At 39.3% G+C, this 14,568-nt stretch overlaps 1 protein-coding gene across 1 annotated transcript; it reads left to right on the top strand.

Moving 5' to 3' along the window:
• The first annotated feature begins 534 nt into the window (after positions 1-534).
• LOC145980764 (uncharacterized) lies at positions 535-14,010 on the top strand. Its single transcript, XM_083113830.1, has 3 exons — positions 535-608; positions 6,943-7,525; positions 13,807-14,010. The coding sequence occupies exons 1-2, from the start codon at positions 597-599 to the stop codon at positions 7,498-7,500; spliced, it is 570 nt and encodes a 189-aa protein (XP_082969956.1). The 5' UTR covers positions 535-596; the 3' UTR covers positions 7,501-7,525; positions 13,807-14,010.
• The last annotated feature ends 558 nt before the right edge of the window (positions 14,011-14,568 follow it).

The following is a 14,568-nucleotide window of genomic DNA, read 5'->3' as shown; positions in this document are numbered from 1 at the left end:
TGCACTGCCTCCTATGTTCATTTTAAACCTGGCTGTTTCTCTTTCATTTTTTGTTTTGTTGTTTTTAGTCCTCTTTATACCTGTAATAGTAAACAATATATTCTTTATCTTTCTCTCTCATTCTTTCTGTATTCAGCTAGCTATATACGATTTTCGAAACCAGGCTATATCGATTTTTACTTTAATAAGACATGGAGTTTCTTGCATCTTCACACACCCATCTCCTTGCAAGTGATATTTGCTCCATTTCAGTTATTTTTTTACTAAACTGGTTTGGCAACACTGAGAGAAACGGAGGTAGACGTTGGAAATTATAGGCAATGCTCCCAGTGGATGTCTTTTTGTGAAGACTGGAGGGCAGAGAGTTCACGAAGTGTCATCCACGAAAGCAAACAAGAGCAATTGGAACTAGAACAGGGGCGGGGAAGAGAGGAGGGAGACGCGAAAATGTTTCCAAGGCGTGGCTGACTCGACTGAAAACCGAAAGAAAGTTTATGTACCAGCTGCCCACTTGGGTGTATAAAACTAGTCCACTCTGGGTGAGTTCCTCATTCAGCTTTGGTTTGCCGTCAAAGGAAGTGCCAACACGAAACACCATGAGGGCTTTGGTAAGTTGAAACTGTAGACACCCTGTCTCTAAGGGATGCTTGTGTTTGGTGACCTGCCTCTTGAAGATCTTTTGATTCTTTGTTGTTGAGACCAGTGTATGCTCTGATGGGCTAATCGGGACTGGACCTACAGAGGAACACGAAACACTGTGTAATGTGTCTTTGCCAGGAATCGAACCCGGATCCCCTGATTGCAAGACCACCGCGTAGGCCTCTAGGGTGGTGGCTGCGGTGGACTAGTCGGTAGCCTCCCCGATGGCGTAGTGGTAACGTCCTCGCATTGTAATCAAGGGGTCTCGGGTTCGATACCCGTAGCGGAGTGGTCAGCGAGGCGCGCTACGAAGTCAGAGGTCCCCGGTTCGAATCCCGGCTCGGACATTGTGTTTAGGGGTATTCCTTAATTAAGGCGGTATGGCGTCTCTCCCACGTGGTGAACCGGGTTCGATTCCCGGCGTGGTTGATCTAAGGTCGGAATTTTTCCAGTCTTGTCCCTGCATGAAGCGGCTCTGAGGCTCACCCAGCTAAAAAAATGGGTAAAGACGTTCGGAGCGTGCTGCTGATCACATCACCTTCAAAATGGCCGCGATCGAGAACGAGCCTTCATGGCACGCTGCTATATGCACGGGGTGCACATTTTGCTTAAATAGGCTAATCGGGACTGAACCTAATGTTAAAAGTGGGATTATCGGGTTTCGAACCCGGGACCCATTAATTAATTACTAGACCAATAAGTCGACAATGGATTTTGAACCCGGGGCTTGTTGGTAACGAGGCGATAATATTCTTGGTAAAATATTTCCAATGTTTGTAACAGTTTCGACAGAGGAAGCGAATCCTTTACTTCTATTTCACAAAAATCTACTTGTGCTATTACCATATAATCAGAGGGTTCTTGGTTATTTTCCGATTGGAGGTACAGTCACAGGCAATAAAAATGGGACACCTAAGTCCTCGTTTCTCTGCACGGTGGCGATAGAAGTGTGTGTGTGTTTGTTCCGGCATAACTCTCAAACGGCTGTAGCAATTTCAACCAAACTTGGTACACATATCACTTGCAACCTGGAAAGAAATAATGTGGGGGTAAGACACCCCTGGCACCCCTAGGGGTGGGGGTGGGAAGGGAACATAAAATACAAGTATTCTGTCGCGTGGCATTTTTTGTGTGTCAGATCCTGCAAGTTATGCTTCCCGCTACACAGCACGACGAATTTGGTTGCCTACACAGAAGGTGCGAAATTGCTATGTAAATGCCAAGTAATCAGCTTGTATGCTATTAAAATCCAACATTCCTCGTAGCGTTAAGCATAACGCCTTGCAGGGAGTAGAGTATTGCAGGATATAAATAGCTCATTTTTATTGCCGCTGACTGTACATTCGATTTACACATTGAAGGTCCAGTACGTATTAGTTTATCTGACCACAAATAAAGCGAACCCTTGCAATTGAAACCCTAAGTTTTGCAACTTTTGATCCGGCACTGTGCTTAACCTTATCTACCAATGAGAAGTAAACTGTCCTTGCCCCACCCAAAGCTTTGGAACCAATCACCGCCACTGTGTCCAGTGTTACTTCTCATTCTGTTCCACTCCCAGAAAAAAAATCTAGATTCACCTCTGATTGTATTGTAACCTGAAGGGAGCGCCATAATGGATTCATAGAGTAATCACGATTTCTGAATGATTCGATGAAACTAGCCTATCTTCATTGACTTGTTTATACAATTAGGTTAACCGTGAAGGACTAAGGTCGGCAACAAAGTAACAATCACTACCGCCATGGCAAATTGCATTGTTTTTTGGTCTCAAGAGCTTAGCTTCAAGATAATAGATGTCGCTAGTACATTAAAATTTTTATTTCCTCTAAACACTTTTTATTCTATGGCTATAGTTAAAATAAATGAGTTGGAAATGACGCTAGATAATAAGTAGCCATTTGTTGATACGTTAAACCATATTCTACTTCATATTTTTCTTTCCAAGATTGTATTGGCACTAGCTCTCCCAACTTCTCAGTACACATACTGATATATTAATACACTGCCTGCTCGAAAAGAATCAAAAGGTTTATTCTATTCTCTGGTTTTACAGGAGTTTGGTAGGATATGAACCACATAAACCATTGAGCACAAGAAGACAACGTTAACCACCACACCACCAGCACGTAGAATTAAAATCAAGTATTTCCGGCTCGATTTCCACTGTTGCCAGATCCATATCACACTTTCAGCTGTTACTTAAGTTCCGATTGGCCTATCTGAGCATAAAGGCGAACGTATATAAATTTTTTAACCGCCAACACACATTATCTCTTCGATTTATTGTTGAACTGATGGAATATTGAAATGTAAATACTTAAATAGATATTAGGAAACATACTTCATTCATCAATATTACATCCTTCAATCATAGTGAACTTAATGTCAAATTACAAACATCTTGACTGATTCCCAACGTCTATAGGAGTTGGGGGTGACGTTAAATCTCTGGTCCAGTAAAAGGGGGTGTCATTGACCGCCAGGTCACCTACGCCCTACCTGCTAGATTCAATTTATCTTAAACATCATAAGTTTACTTTTCTTAGTTTTTAAAAGTCAACACAAGTTGGTTCGAGTTACAATATTTCTAAAAAAAAATCATGCAATCTATGTATGAATAATAAGTACCTGTTGCTCATAAAATTCTCACAATATTTAAAAATAACACTATATTTGTAAGTTATTGTTAGTTCTAATGACAAAATCAAGCTTAAGTTGCAGATATTAAATTTCAAGGACCAAGCCCAATTTAGCACACAATTTGGCAGTGACTTCCTAAAGATTATATACAGGATGGCTCAAGAATCAATTGACATTGGAAGTTATTCACCTCATTATTGGAAAGCATGCTAGAACAATAGCCGTTTGATGTTATTTTGTTAGTGATTGGTAGCCATTGTCTCGTCAAATAAATGTCTATCTGACTTTGAAGTTCGAAAAAAAAATTAAAACCTTTATACCGGGTGTCCAGTAAAAGTAGCCCGGATCAATGGTATTTGTCTACGAGACAAATGACGGCTACATTGCACAGTAAATTGGAATAGTTCATTGTAACTTGAACCGTGGTAGATACTCAAGGTCGTCAGTACACACACTTCATTTCTTTTCATGATCCTTGGCATGTAACTGTTATTCGGAGTCGGGCTACTGTCAACTCGGACACCCTGTATAAATAATGGATGAATGCTACCGATTTATGGACACATTTATATGCAGAGAGTGTTTAGATGTCATAAACGTGCATATCCTATATTTGCAAAAATACACCCTAGATGGTAGTCATATTTTCATTTATAAAAAAAATATTGCAATAATATACACATTGTTAAATGCACCACTTGTTCACAAATTTAAGAAATATTATTTTTATTATTTTGAAAATGCAATACTATATAGGTTACTATTAAGTTCTAGTGTCGTAAAGATACATGTAGAATGTGCTAAAGAGAGAATATTTAAATTACTCGTGTTAAAGTGCAAACGAAAACTGTGTTTTACTCCTCTCTCCCTTTTTCAGGTAATATTTCGAATGCGATCATCCTATTAAAAACATAAATATCATTTTGGCGTTTGATAAAATTATTCTATCTTGGCGATCGACACAAATATCATGGTTCTTAAACATGGGCTACAAACAGATGATCTGTTTTATTCATGTCAATCGAATAGATTTCTGTGTAGAAGAAGGAATGACGCAAAGAAAGCAGGATGCAGAGTATGGGTACAGCGCCTTGAATAACGTAGTGTGGAAAACGGCACAGTTCTGCGCGCTCTGGCTGGTTCCACTCGAAAATGATCCGCTAGAGGCGCTGCTGTTGAACCCGGTGCTTGGTATTCGTCTGCTTATAATGGAAGTAAATGGAGTTTTCGCTGCAACGTCTGATTCTTTTACATGAAGCATTTCTATGAATGTGATAATTGCTATGATATTTGGTACAGTGGTTGCGAAGATATTAATGAACATTCTAAACAGTCGACCACGTCCTGTTATCGTCATACTTTCGTTAATAATACGGGAGAAAAAATACGCGTGGAATGCTCTTGGCAACTAAATGTTTGTGTATGAATTAGGTTCATTATTATTATCATCATCATCATCATTTCTTTTAAAGATATACACACTGAAGCATTTGTAATTTGGATATTTACTGTCTCTTTTCTTCTGCTTTAAACTAATCGCGGCGATGATGATAATGATGATTGCATGAAACGACATGGGGAACCCCACAAAACTTTCTTAGTGCCATCGACATGAGTGTAAGGAAACTTTCAAACCAATGGGACCAGCGACACGGGATGTTCACACTGTAACACTAGTGACACACACTTCCAGACTGTAAAATAGCATTCATTGCACATGAGGGTCCAAACAGCAAACGACACGTTCATATGGCGTATTCGCGTGCTACTTGTTACTTCGGTCGGAAAGCTCCTTAAAGGAAGGGTGCTGAGACCGAAGCGACGCGCTACTGGGGGAGTTCCCAACTAAGTGACAAGCGACATGGTGCCTTCAGTCTATTGGCAAGCGTTCGCTGCTAATTGTGCAAACAACAGATAGGCGACACGATAAACCGCACATTACAACAACAGATCTAGGCGACACGATAAGTCACACGTGTCGATTTGTCGCTTGTGCGTCCCTCAAACTGGGCCATTTCCTCAATAGCTTGCACATGTTGCCGTGGATTGTTGTTCGCGCATGCGCGATGCATTGAGTGTCTTGCTTTAGGGAGATTGCGCACCAAAGCGACAAGGGGCACGCGACACTTATCGCTTGAGGATTTCACCAACCGAACGCTGGCCTGTGCTTCACGTCATGCCACTACGATGTGAAATGTTGCTCTTGATTGGCTCGTTTCCATGCAACATGTGTCGCTTCGGTGTGAAAGTTGCCTTGGACCGAAAAACCCGTGTCGCTTTGGTGTGAAATCTTCGTATCGTTTGTCGCGTGTCGCTTTGGTGTACAATCCCCTTGAGGAAACGGTGCAGTCAGAGCTTGTCTCTCTACGGTTCGTAAGGCTGCATTGATTACGGACTGCTCGCTTCCAAGCGACACTTGTGGTTTGTCGCCTCGGTATGAAATATCTCTACTATTTATATTCTAATAACATAGAAAAATAAAACTCTAGTACATAATCCAACACCTGATGTCCGGAATCACTTTGCGATGTTTCTTCTTGTGTTACGCATGCTATTTATTTATTAATTTTATTTTACTTTTCTTTCCAAATTAATGTCATTTCGTGACTGCAAATCACTCCACAAATATAACTGTTTCCATCAATTCACGGACCGCCTTTCAAGATAAACAAATCTACATAATATATTCCAAAAACTAACAAAGCCGCATTACTTTCATAAGAAAATTAGCACCGACATTGATCGCACTGCCATCTATGTTTCTCATCCGTTTGGGGAACCAGTTTCTTGGGTCGTTTTCCACACTACGTTATTCAAGGCGCTGTAGTATGGGGGAGGGGGAGAAGAGAAGGAGGGTCCTTAAAGACAAGACAAAAAGTCTCCTCCAGAAGTACAAAACAATTTACACTAGGAGTAAAAAGACAATCTCCGCCAGGAGTACAAAAAGTCTCCTCCAGAAGTATAAAACAATCTCCACCAGCAGTACAAAATATCTCCTCCAGAAGTATAAAATCTCCACGAGGAGTACAAGAAAATCTCCGCCAGGAGTACAAAAAGTCTCCTTCAGAAGTATAAAACAATCTCCACCAGGAGTACAAAATGTCTCCTCGAGAAGTATAAAATCTCCACCAGTAGTACAAAGACAATCTCCGCCAGAAGTAAAAGACAATCTCTGCCAGAAGTACAAAATATGTCCTCCAGAAGTATAAAACTATCTCCACCAAGAGTACAAGAAAATCTCCGTCAAGATTAAAAGACAATTTCCGCCAGAAGAACAAAAATCCTTCTCCAGAAGTATAAAACAATATCCGCCAGAAGTACAAGAAAATCTTCACCAGGAGTACAAAAGTTTCGTCCAGTGGTACGAAAAATCTCTGCCAGGAAGTACAAAATCATCTGCGCCATGAGTACAAAAAATTTTTGCTAATCGCGAAGATACGGATGAGTGATGATATGGTGGAACTGAACTACACGCACCAAGAACACCTAAGCACTGTTCGGGATTCGAACCTGGGATCCCTGAGATCGTAGCACGCTGTAGTAACCGACACGGAGGTGTATATAGTAGTAAAATTAATCTATCTGAACATCTGTCTGTGCTTATTACTGTGGAGCCTTAAATAATTCTCCTTGTTCATTAATCTCATCATTTTCTTCCAGATCTTGTGCATGTTCTTCGCTCTGGCCTGCGCAGAAACAACCGCAGACAGCGACCTCGATAAGGACAAGAGGGGAGCAACCCAGAAAACAGCCACCCAAACCACCGCCGCACCAGCAACCGCAATCGCCGCCGCACCATACCCTTACGGAGGATACCTTGCACCTCCAGTCTACGGAGGTGGTTTGGTGTATGGCCATCCTGGCCTGGGCTACTACAACCCCGGCTACCCAGTGCCTGCTGTAGCTTACGGTGGTGCTGCACCAGTAGCCGTCTACAGCCAACCACCACCAACTGTCTACAGCCAGCCAGCACCAGTCTACAGTCACGCACCACCTGCTGCCCCTGTCTATGCTGCAGCCCCAACCTACGCTGCATCGCCAGCTTATGCTATCGCACCGGCTTATGCCCCTCACACTTATGCAGCCCCGTATTACGCCCCTGCTCCAGCGTATGCGGTCTCTCCAGGATACACGCAGATTTCTTCCTCCCCATCGAAGTCCCAGTCTTCAAGTTCAGGGTCCTATGGTAGCTACCAGTCCTCCAGGCACCAGGGCTAGATGCTAACTAGGATGTATCCTTTAGGTAAGTAGCCAAATCCATTATAAATTCTAATATTTATCTCAAAGTTTCAAGTCTTGTCATATTTTTGTAACTACACTATGTAACGGAAATCTCTAGAGCAAGTAACGATCGAGAGGGCTCGACCAATGAACGCAAGAGCCCATGAAGGAAAACACGAGGATGCAGCTACCAGCCGTTTGCAGCAGCTCGCACGGCTTTGCTCTGTCACTCGCTTTCTCCCCTTTTCTACCGTTATGCGCGACCTTGATCCACAGATTCTCGAGACAATGTACACTTTTCAACTAGAACGCTTACAAATTTAATTTAAAAAATATAAATTACAAAAATGAAAAAAAAAGATTAAATTTACATCGCCTCTCTGACACTTTTGTCTAATCGTGAAGATGAGGATGAATGATGATATGATTAAATTGATGAACGGACAGCACACAACCAAGTCACATAGAGGATTGTACGTACTCTCTGCGAGTTCATACACCCGAGTCTCGTTAGGCTTCAGAATGTAGTCCAGGGTTCGAAAAAATCGAAAATACCAAATGTGTATATTCCAAGTCTATGCAAAAACACATGTTCATCTATCTCACTTTATTTGTAATGTTTATTACTTATGTCTGGGTAAAGGAGTGATATTTTCAGAAGGCACTCTAAGTGTCAAGCACACTCTATTACATTTTACAGACTAACGAAGCTCTGGCGCCTGATCTCACAGGCAGTATAATCCTCTGTGGAGGTTGTGCAGTGTCTGCCCATGTGCTTTTTCGCTTGTCCTTATCACCGTTCATCTTCCTCGTCGCGATTGGCAAAAAAGTGAGAGTAGCGACGTAAAGTAACGAAATCAATCAATCAAATTATGTTCATGTAAATCTTCAAACATCCTTTTAAGATAAGGAATGAGTGATAGTTTAAAAACTGAACAACGCAAGCATTTGTTTGTAATTAATATTTTGTGTCAATATAGGTACATGCAAAGTCATGCCAGAATACCAACACGGTAATGAAAATATGCTTTGTTAAGATAAAAATTTTAATCTCCGTCTCAGTTCCTTTATTATAATTCTCATGTTTTATTCTTACGGTAAATATTGTAATTCTGGTTATTTTATATTTCACCTGTCTGTATTTCCTCAACAGTGGCGGCGATTAGGGGGGCGAGGAGGCAGTTGCCCCCCCCCACTTTTGCCCCCGCACTATGCTAAACCTTATCTACAAAGGGAAATATATTGCCCCCCCCCCCTTGGTTTTGGAGCCCAATCGCCGCCACTGTTCCTCAAGTATTCAGCACCTTATGTGTCTTCCTCAGGAGATTCAACAAACTTTAGGTTAAAACATGAAATTGTTGTCGAAATTTTGAATTTAACTTCTGACTGCCCTTTTAACATTTTAAGAACCCTTGTTTTCATGTTTTAATCCAAAGATTGTCCAAGCTCCTGAAGTAGTAATAGAAAAAATATGTAAATATGACCAGTATTGTACGAGTTACGATTAATCTAAATAATGTTAGTCATCGCTTTGTTTAAGAGCTGTATTTGACATCGAACCTACTGTCCTTAATTGGGTACTAAGTTGTAATAAATTATACCATTCTCCATCCACTGCACGAACGAAGTTATTGTAAGCAAATACAAGTAACCTCTAAAAAAATAGCTCCTTTCCTATTTGTTAGTTCTGACGTTATATTATCCATGAATACTTCGGTCGCAGCTTTCAAGCTCTTAATTTAAAGCCCAACGACTTCAGTATTGTAGCTACGCTGAATGAAATGACTTTTTCACACGCACTATATTCCTACGCGCAAGATTCTTCACAGCTACCAATAAGATTTCTTAATAGTCACGTGTGCATGTTTGCATTGATTTCGTTCTTACACCTAACACAGAATAGGCACAGCATCAATATTTTGGGTTGAGTATAGGCCGGAAATCGGAAGTAAACGAACCTCTGCATTTATTTCTTCATCATCAACAGTCCAAACAATCAATTTTTAAAGCTACGATCCCAGAGTATGTCCTTGTTTGCAACTATATTAAAATCAATTGTTTTCTTCTACCAATCCCAGATGGCATTACTTTTTTACAGTCATATAAATGAAATATCAAACCGTAAGAAATGAATGTATGAATTTGTAAATTCTCAAAAAAGTCAACATAGACGTTTGCGTTGAAAGCACGGTTTCAGAAACTTACAAATAAACCAGGAATCAATATCCTTTTATTCTGGAATGTTGTTACTTGGAACACATTTAATAAACGAAGTGAAGGAAGGACCTAAATCACTTTTAGCACATGGGGTTTCATTCTGTTTATCAGAGAAGTGTAAGGTTTGTTTTGGGGAATTTAAAGGTCTATTTGGAAAACTATTCTTAGGAACCAGAAAGCCAGTACTACAGCGCCTAGAATAACGTAGTGTGGAAAACGGCATGGTTTTGCTCTCTCTCGCTGGTTCCACTCGAAAATGAAATCCGCTAGAGGCGCTGGTGTTGACACCGGGGTACAGCGCTCGACTGCTTATAATGGAAGTAAATGGGTTTTTTGCTGCAACGTCTGATTCTTTTCTTTGTAACATTTCTTTGCATCAGAAAATTGTTATGATATTTGGTACAGTACTCGCGAAAATATTAAAGAATATTATGAACCGTCTATCATGACCTGTCCTTGAGTTTTTTATTAATAATACGGAAGAAAACATAGGTATGGATTGTAACACGTAACATGACAATTGCTGCGAGAATTAGTATTGTGTATGCATTATCCTGAAAGGTTCATTAATATTGTCATTGTCACAAATATTATTTTTATGGAAATTCACACAGACAATACTCGTTTATTTTAATTAATTAATTTATTTTATTATTAATTAATTTAATTAATTTGCGGTTTATTTTCATCAAGTACAAGGTAGACATTTTACAGCCAAGTCACGAGTAAAAATGCACAGTCCTTAACACCAAAGTTCTACTTACCAATCGACACGAATGTGAAGCAATTGTTGATAGAGATGACAAGGTACATCGTAATCGGTTATTTCAACTCCATGGAATATGAAATTAAATTCTTTCGAATATCTGCATTTCGGGAAAACGACTTCATAATATGTACGCCACGAAACATTTTTTCCCCTTCATGACACTATTTCAATTTTATTAGTATACAAAAATAAACTTGTGTACACAATCCAACGTTTGACGTCCAGCCTCACATGCGATATGTTGATGCTCGTGTTGCGTTGCACATAAAACGTATTTATGTTACTTTTCTGTGTAAATTAATACCATTTCCTGACTGCAAATCACTCCACAAATATAACTGTTTCCATCAATTCACTTACCGCCTTTCTAGAGAAACAAATCTACACAATATATTCCAAAAACTAACTAAGCCGCATTACTTTCATAACAAAATTAGCCGCTGTGTCGATCGCACTGCCATCTACTTGTCATCGTCTCGGGGAACCAGTTTCTTGGGTCGTTTTCCACACTACGTTATTCAAGGCGCTGTACAAGTACTATGTCGAGATAGACCTAGAAAACAAGCGTCTAGCGGCAGATATCGCAGTTTGGAGATACATGCTAGAAGGACAAAACTTTACCTGCCTAACCTACTCAAGTATCTAATAGCAGAACTAATCATGTGATTAGGTAAAGTTGTGTTTATTTGTGCTATTAGACGCATACGTAAGATAAGTAGGTAAGGCTTGCTACTATTGCTTTATCTGGCACTAGTCACCTAGAAGGATTAAGCTTTCTCTGGATGGGGACAGATGGCAGCCTTGTGTCGCTGCAGCATGAAAACCTATATGTTTTGTAATGTCAGGGAGTAAGTTAGTATAATTAGCACCAATAATACGATAAATATGGAAGTGTTTTTAGGATACGTTGTTCTGACAGAGACCTAAGTCCGGTATCACTTCATATCTTCATTACCATCTAGGAAACCAGGATAAATAGAGCAATATACCAGGTCAATTGGACAAGTGCGTGGTTAGAGATAGGTTAGTTGATTGAACACAAGCCTAACTGCTGCCTATTTTTGGAAGTGCAAGAAAAGGTTTATTGAGCTCTTGCCTTGACTCATTGTGCCGGGGATTGCCCCAAGTTGATACTATCTCCCTGGACATGAAGCCTGCTCGAAAAGGTTAATTAAGCGAATTTTAAGCTGTGGAGTGAATAGAGCGTAGGTCATTCCCCTGACCAAGAGAAGCCAGACAAAACACTGACATAAAACCTGAAACGTGCCATTGAAACACACCCAAACTTTCATCCACCTTGCTCTGCATTCCAAGCAAGAAGATTCACTTTCATCAACCTGCTTCCTTCTATCCTCTCGTTCTCCATTTCCTTTTTAGGTTCCTTGTAGTAGAACCAGAGAAATTACAAGTCAGTTTCTAGCTTGGGGATATAATTTAAGTCGCTCAGAGCCATTTTTCGGTCCCACAGTAAATGCTTTTCTCCGCTGGGCGGACCCCTGAAAGTGAAATTAGGTCCACAGGCTGTTCCAGTAACAAACCAGAACATGCAGAACTACTTGTTTGGTTGTACATCACTTTCACGTCTCAGCCACCACTCCTTGTTCTTTAATACTAGTACAAGGACTATAATTGCTTAAAGAATCGGAGCGATGTGCTTTAAGGAGTGTCTACATTGCTAACGGCTACTGGTGGGTGTTATTTTTCCCTTGTTGGGAGGCGTCTGGTGACTGTTGTGAATCGAGGTGCCGTAAATCTTTGACTTTCATATGGCTCTAATGAACATGAGACAAGGGTTAAACAGATATAGGGGCTCATTGTTGAACAGTTATGATATAATTTGGTGCATTATTGTTGTCTTAGTCCAGCAATCATAATGCGTCCTACTGGGATACAAGGTTAAGGTGTAAACATTCAGTTAAGTATCTCGAAGTTGTCGATCCTTCTTCTGAACACTTACTGACTGTATCATTTCCTGATGTGTAATTACAATCACTTGTGTCTAACACATTCAGATACTCTAATTTGGGGGCAGGTTCCGCATAAATCCAGATGATATTGGTAGTGTTTCGGGCTTAAACCCCCTAGAAAATGTCCCCGAACGAAAATTGATTGATCGATTTGGTTTATTTTACTTCCCCTTTCTGCTAATCGCGAAGATGAGAGTGAATGGTGATATGGTGAAATTGATGAAGGTACAGTGACAAAGAACTCCCAGTTCGGGATTGTAACGGAGACCTCTGGCCACTGTAAAAACGCCATACCAACAATAATTCAAATCAAATTAGTTTCATCCCACTTCATACTACACAATCGATATCTTACAAACGATAGAGCTTTCTTCAATTCATTACAAACGCAATCAAAGTTATTACTAACGGTATAAATATCTTCATTTCATTATATTACCACTAACCTATTGTTATTTAAGAACATTTACTCGTAAGCACTGCTCACGGAATACTTCGCTCCAGTTATATACTTCTCATAGTAGTGGATATTTCGTTGTACAACTAACAGAGAGAGCCACAAGTTCTCATATTTATTACCAATAAATTTGAATCCAAGAACAGCAGAGGAAGTATATTACTTTGACACTATCTGAAAAGAAATTAGGTTCATTTTATGCACTATTAACACACTAGATTATACTTTAACTCAACCGTTCATAAATTTCAACACACTAGGAATCGAGGTTACATATCCACGAATACTAAATAATAACAGACGCTACCATCAGCAAATGTTTCTATTGGTTTGAGTTGGTAGTTTCTTTTCTATATATTTGTAATATATCGTCGTCTTGTTGCAATCAGGTCATTTGATTAGTAAGATCCACCTTAGTGGCAGAGCACGTTGAATTATCGACGATCTTACAGCCGTGCTCGAGTCACAACTGGACATTGACATAATTCATCCCCATCGCCGCGAAATAAGTAAAAAAAATATAAAATACATTGATTACTATAAAACAAGAGGGGTGGACATCAGTTTTCTGTATTCTGTCATGTACTGTAAGTGTAATTGTATCTTTCACTATATGCAGGTAAATACTATTGAAAAGTTACGAATCGAGTGTATAAGAATCCAAGCAACGTGGTCGTTAATGATAAAGCTGTCAGAGCATCGTTAGCCTGTTCTAAGTGTATCTGGAACAGAACTATCTGAAGCACAGAGTACTTAAAACTCTTTTGTATTAAAAATATCCTTTATTTTAAGATATATCACCTTAAATCAATTTATTGCTGGTAAATGAATATTTTTTTCAATCTTGAAACTATTTTTATAATTTCTCTCAACAGTTTTCAATTTCTTTCCAGGTGTACCACTTCATATATTCACTTACACTTCCTGTGATAAAAGGAACACTTTGACTCAGGATCATCATGTCAAATCATCACTATCATCAACATCATCAGTATTGACACCAAGACCTCATTTACCAAGTTATTGTCTTTTAGTGTTCTAACTTTTGTTATAACTAATTTTGTTTTTGTACAAATAAAATTATAAATTATACAAAAGTGGTTTTTTATTGGATTTTTTTAGCTTCAACGAACATATGGAAACTATCATGCGAATCATTTATTGTGTAGCATGGCTACATAAAATTTTCCAATATTTGAATATTGGCTGTGAATATTACCTGGCTGCTGAAATACAATATAAAAGTGGATAGTAGATTGCAAGTGTGAAAAATATCAAAAAAAGGATGAAAGCAATCATCTCTCTCTAACGAATGCAGATATTCAGTTCATTAAACATAGAAATTAGTTAGGCAACATTTTTCTTACAGTTTCTGTGCAATGAAACATGAAACTTAACACTGTTGATTAAACATAACTCTCCCATATTTGTACCTGTTAGTGAACAATTTTGTGTCACGAATGGGACAGACTAAACACTGTCTCCTTACTTAAAAACAAATTTATTTCAATTTCTGTTAATTGTCAAATAATGAAAAATGAATTATTTAAGACAAAGAGAGAAGTGGAGTTGAGGGGGAAATTTAACAGTTAAAGCAGAAATTAATTGCTTTTTGTTGTCACGGGTGCGACACAATACAAACCACAAGTAAATCA

The sequence above is a fragment of the Lepisma saccharinum genome, chromosome 28, assembly GCF_977018435.1.
Source record: "Lepisma saccharinum chromosome 28, izLepSacc3.1, whole genome shotgun sequence".
NCBI classification, from domain to species: domain Eukaryota; kingdom Metazoa; phylum Arthropoda; class Insecta; order Zygentoma; family Lepismatidae; genus Lepisma; species Lepisma saccharinum.
This window is presented reverse-complemented; position numbering and strand designations above follow the sequence as displayed.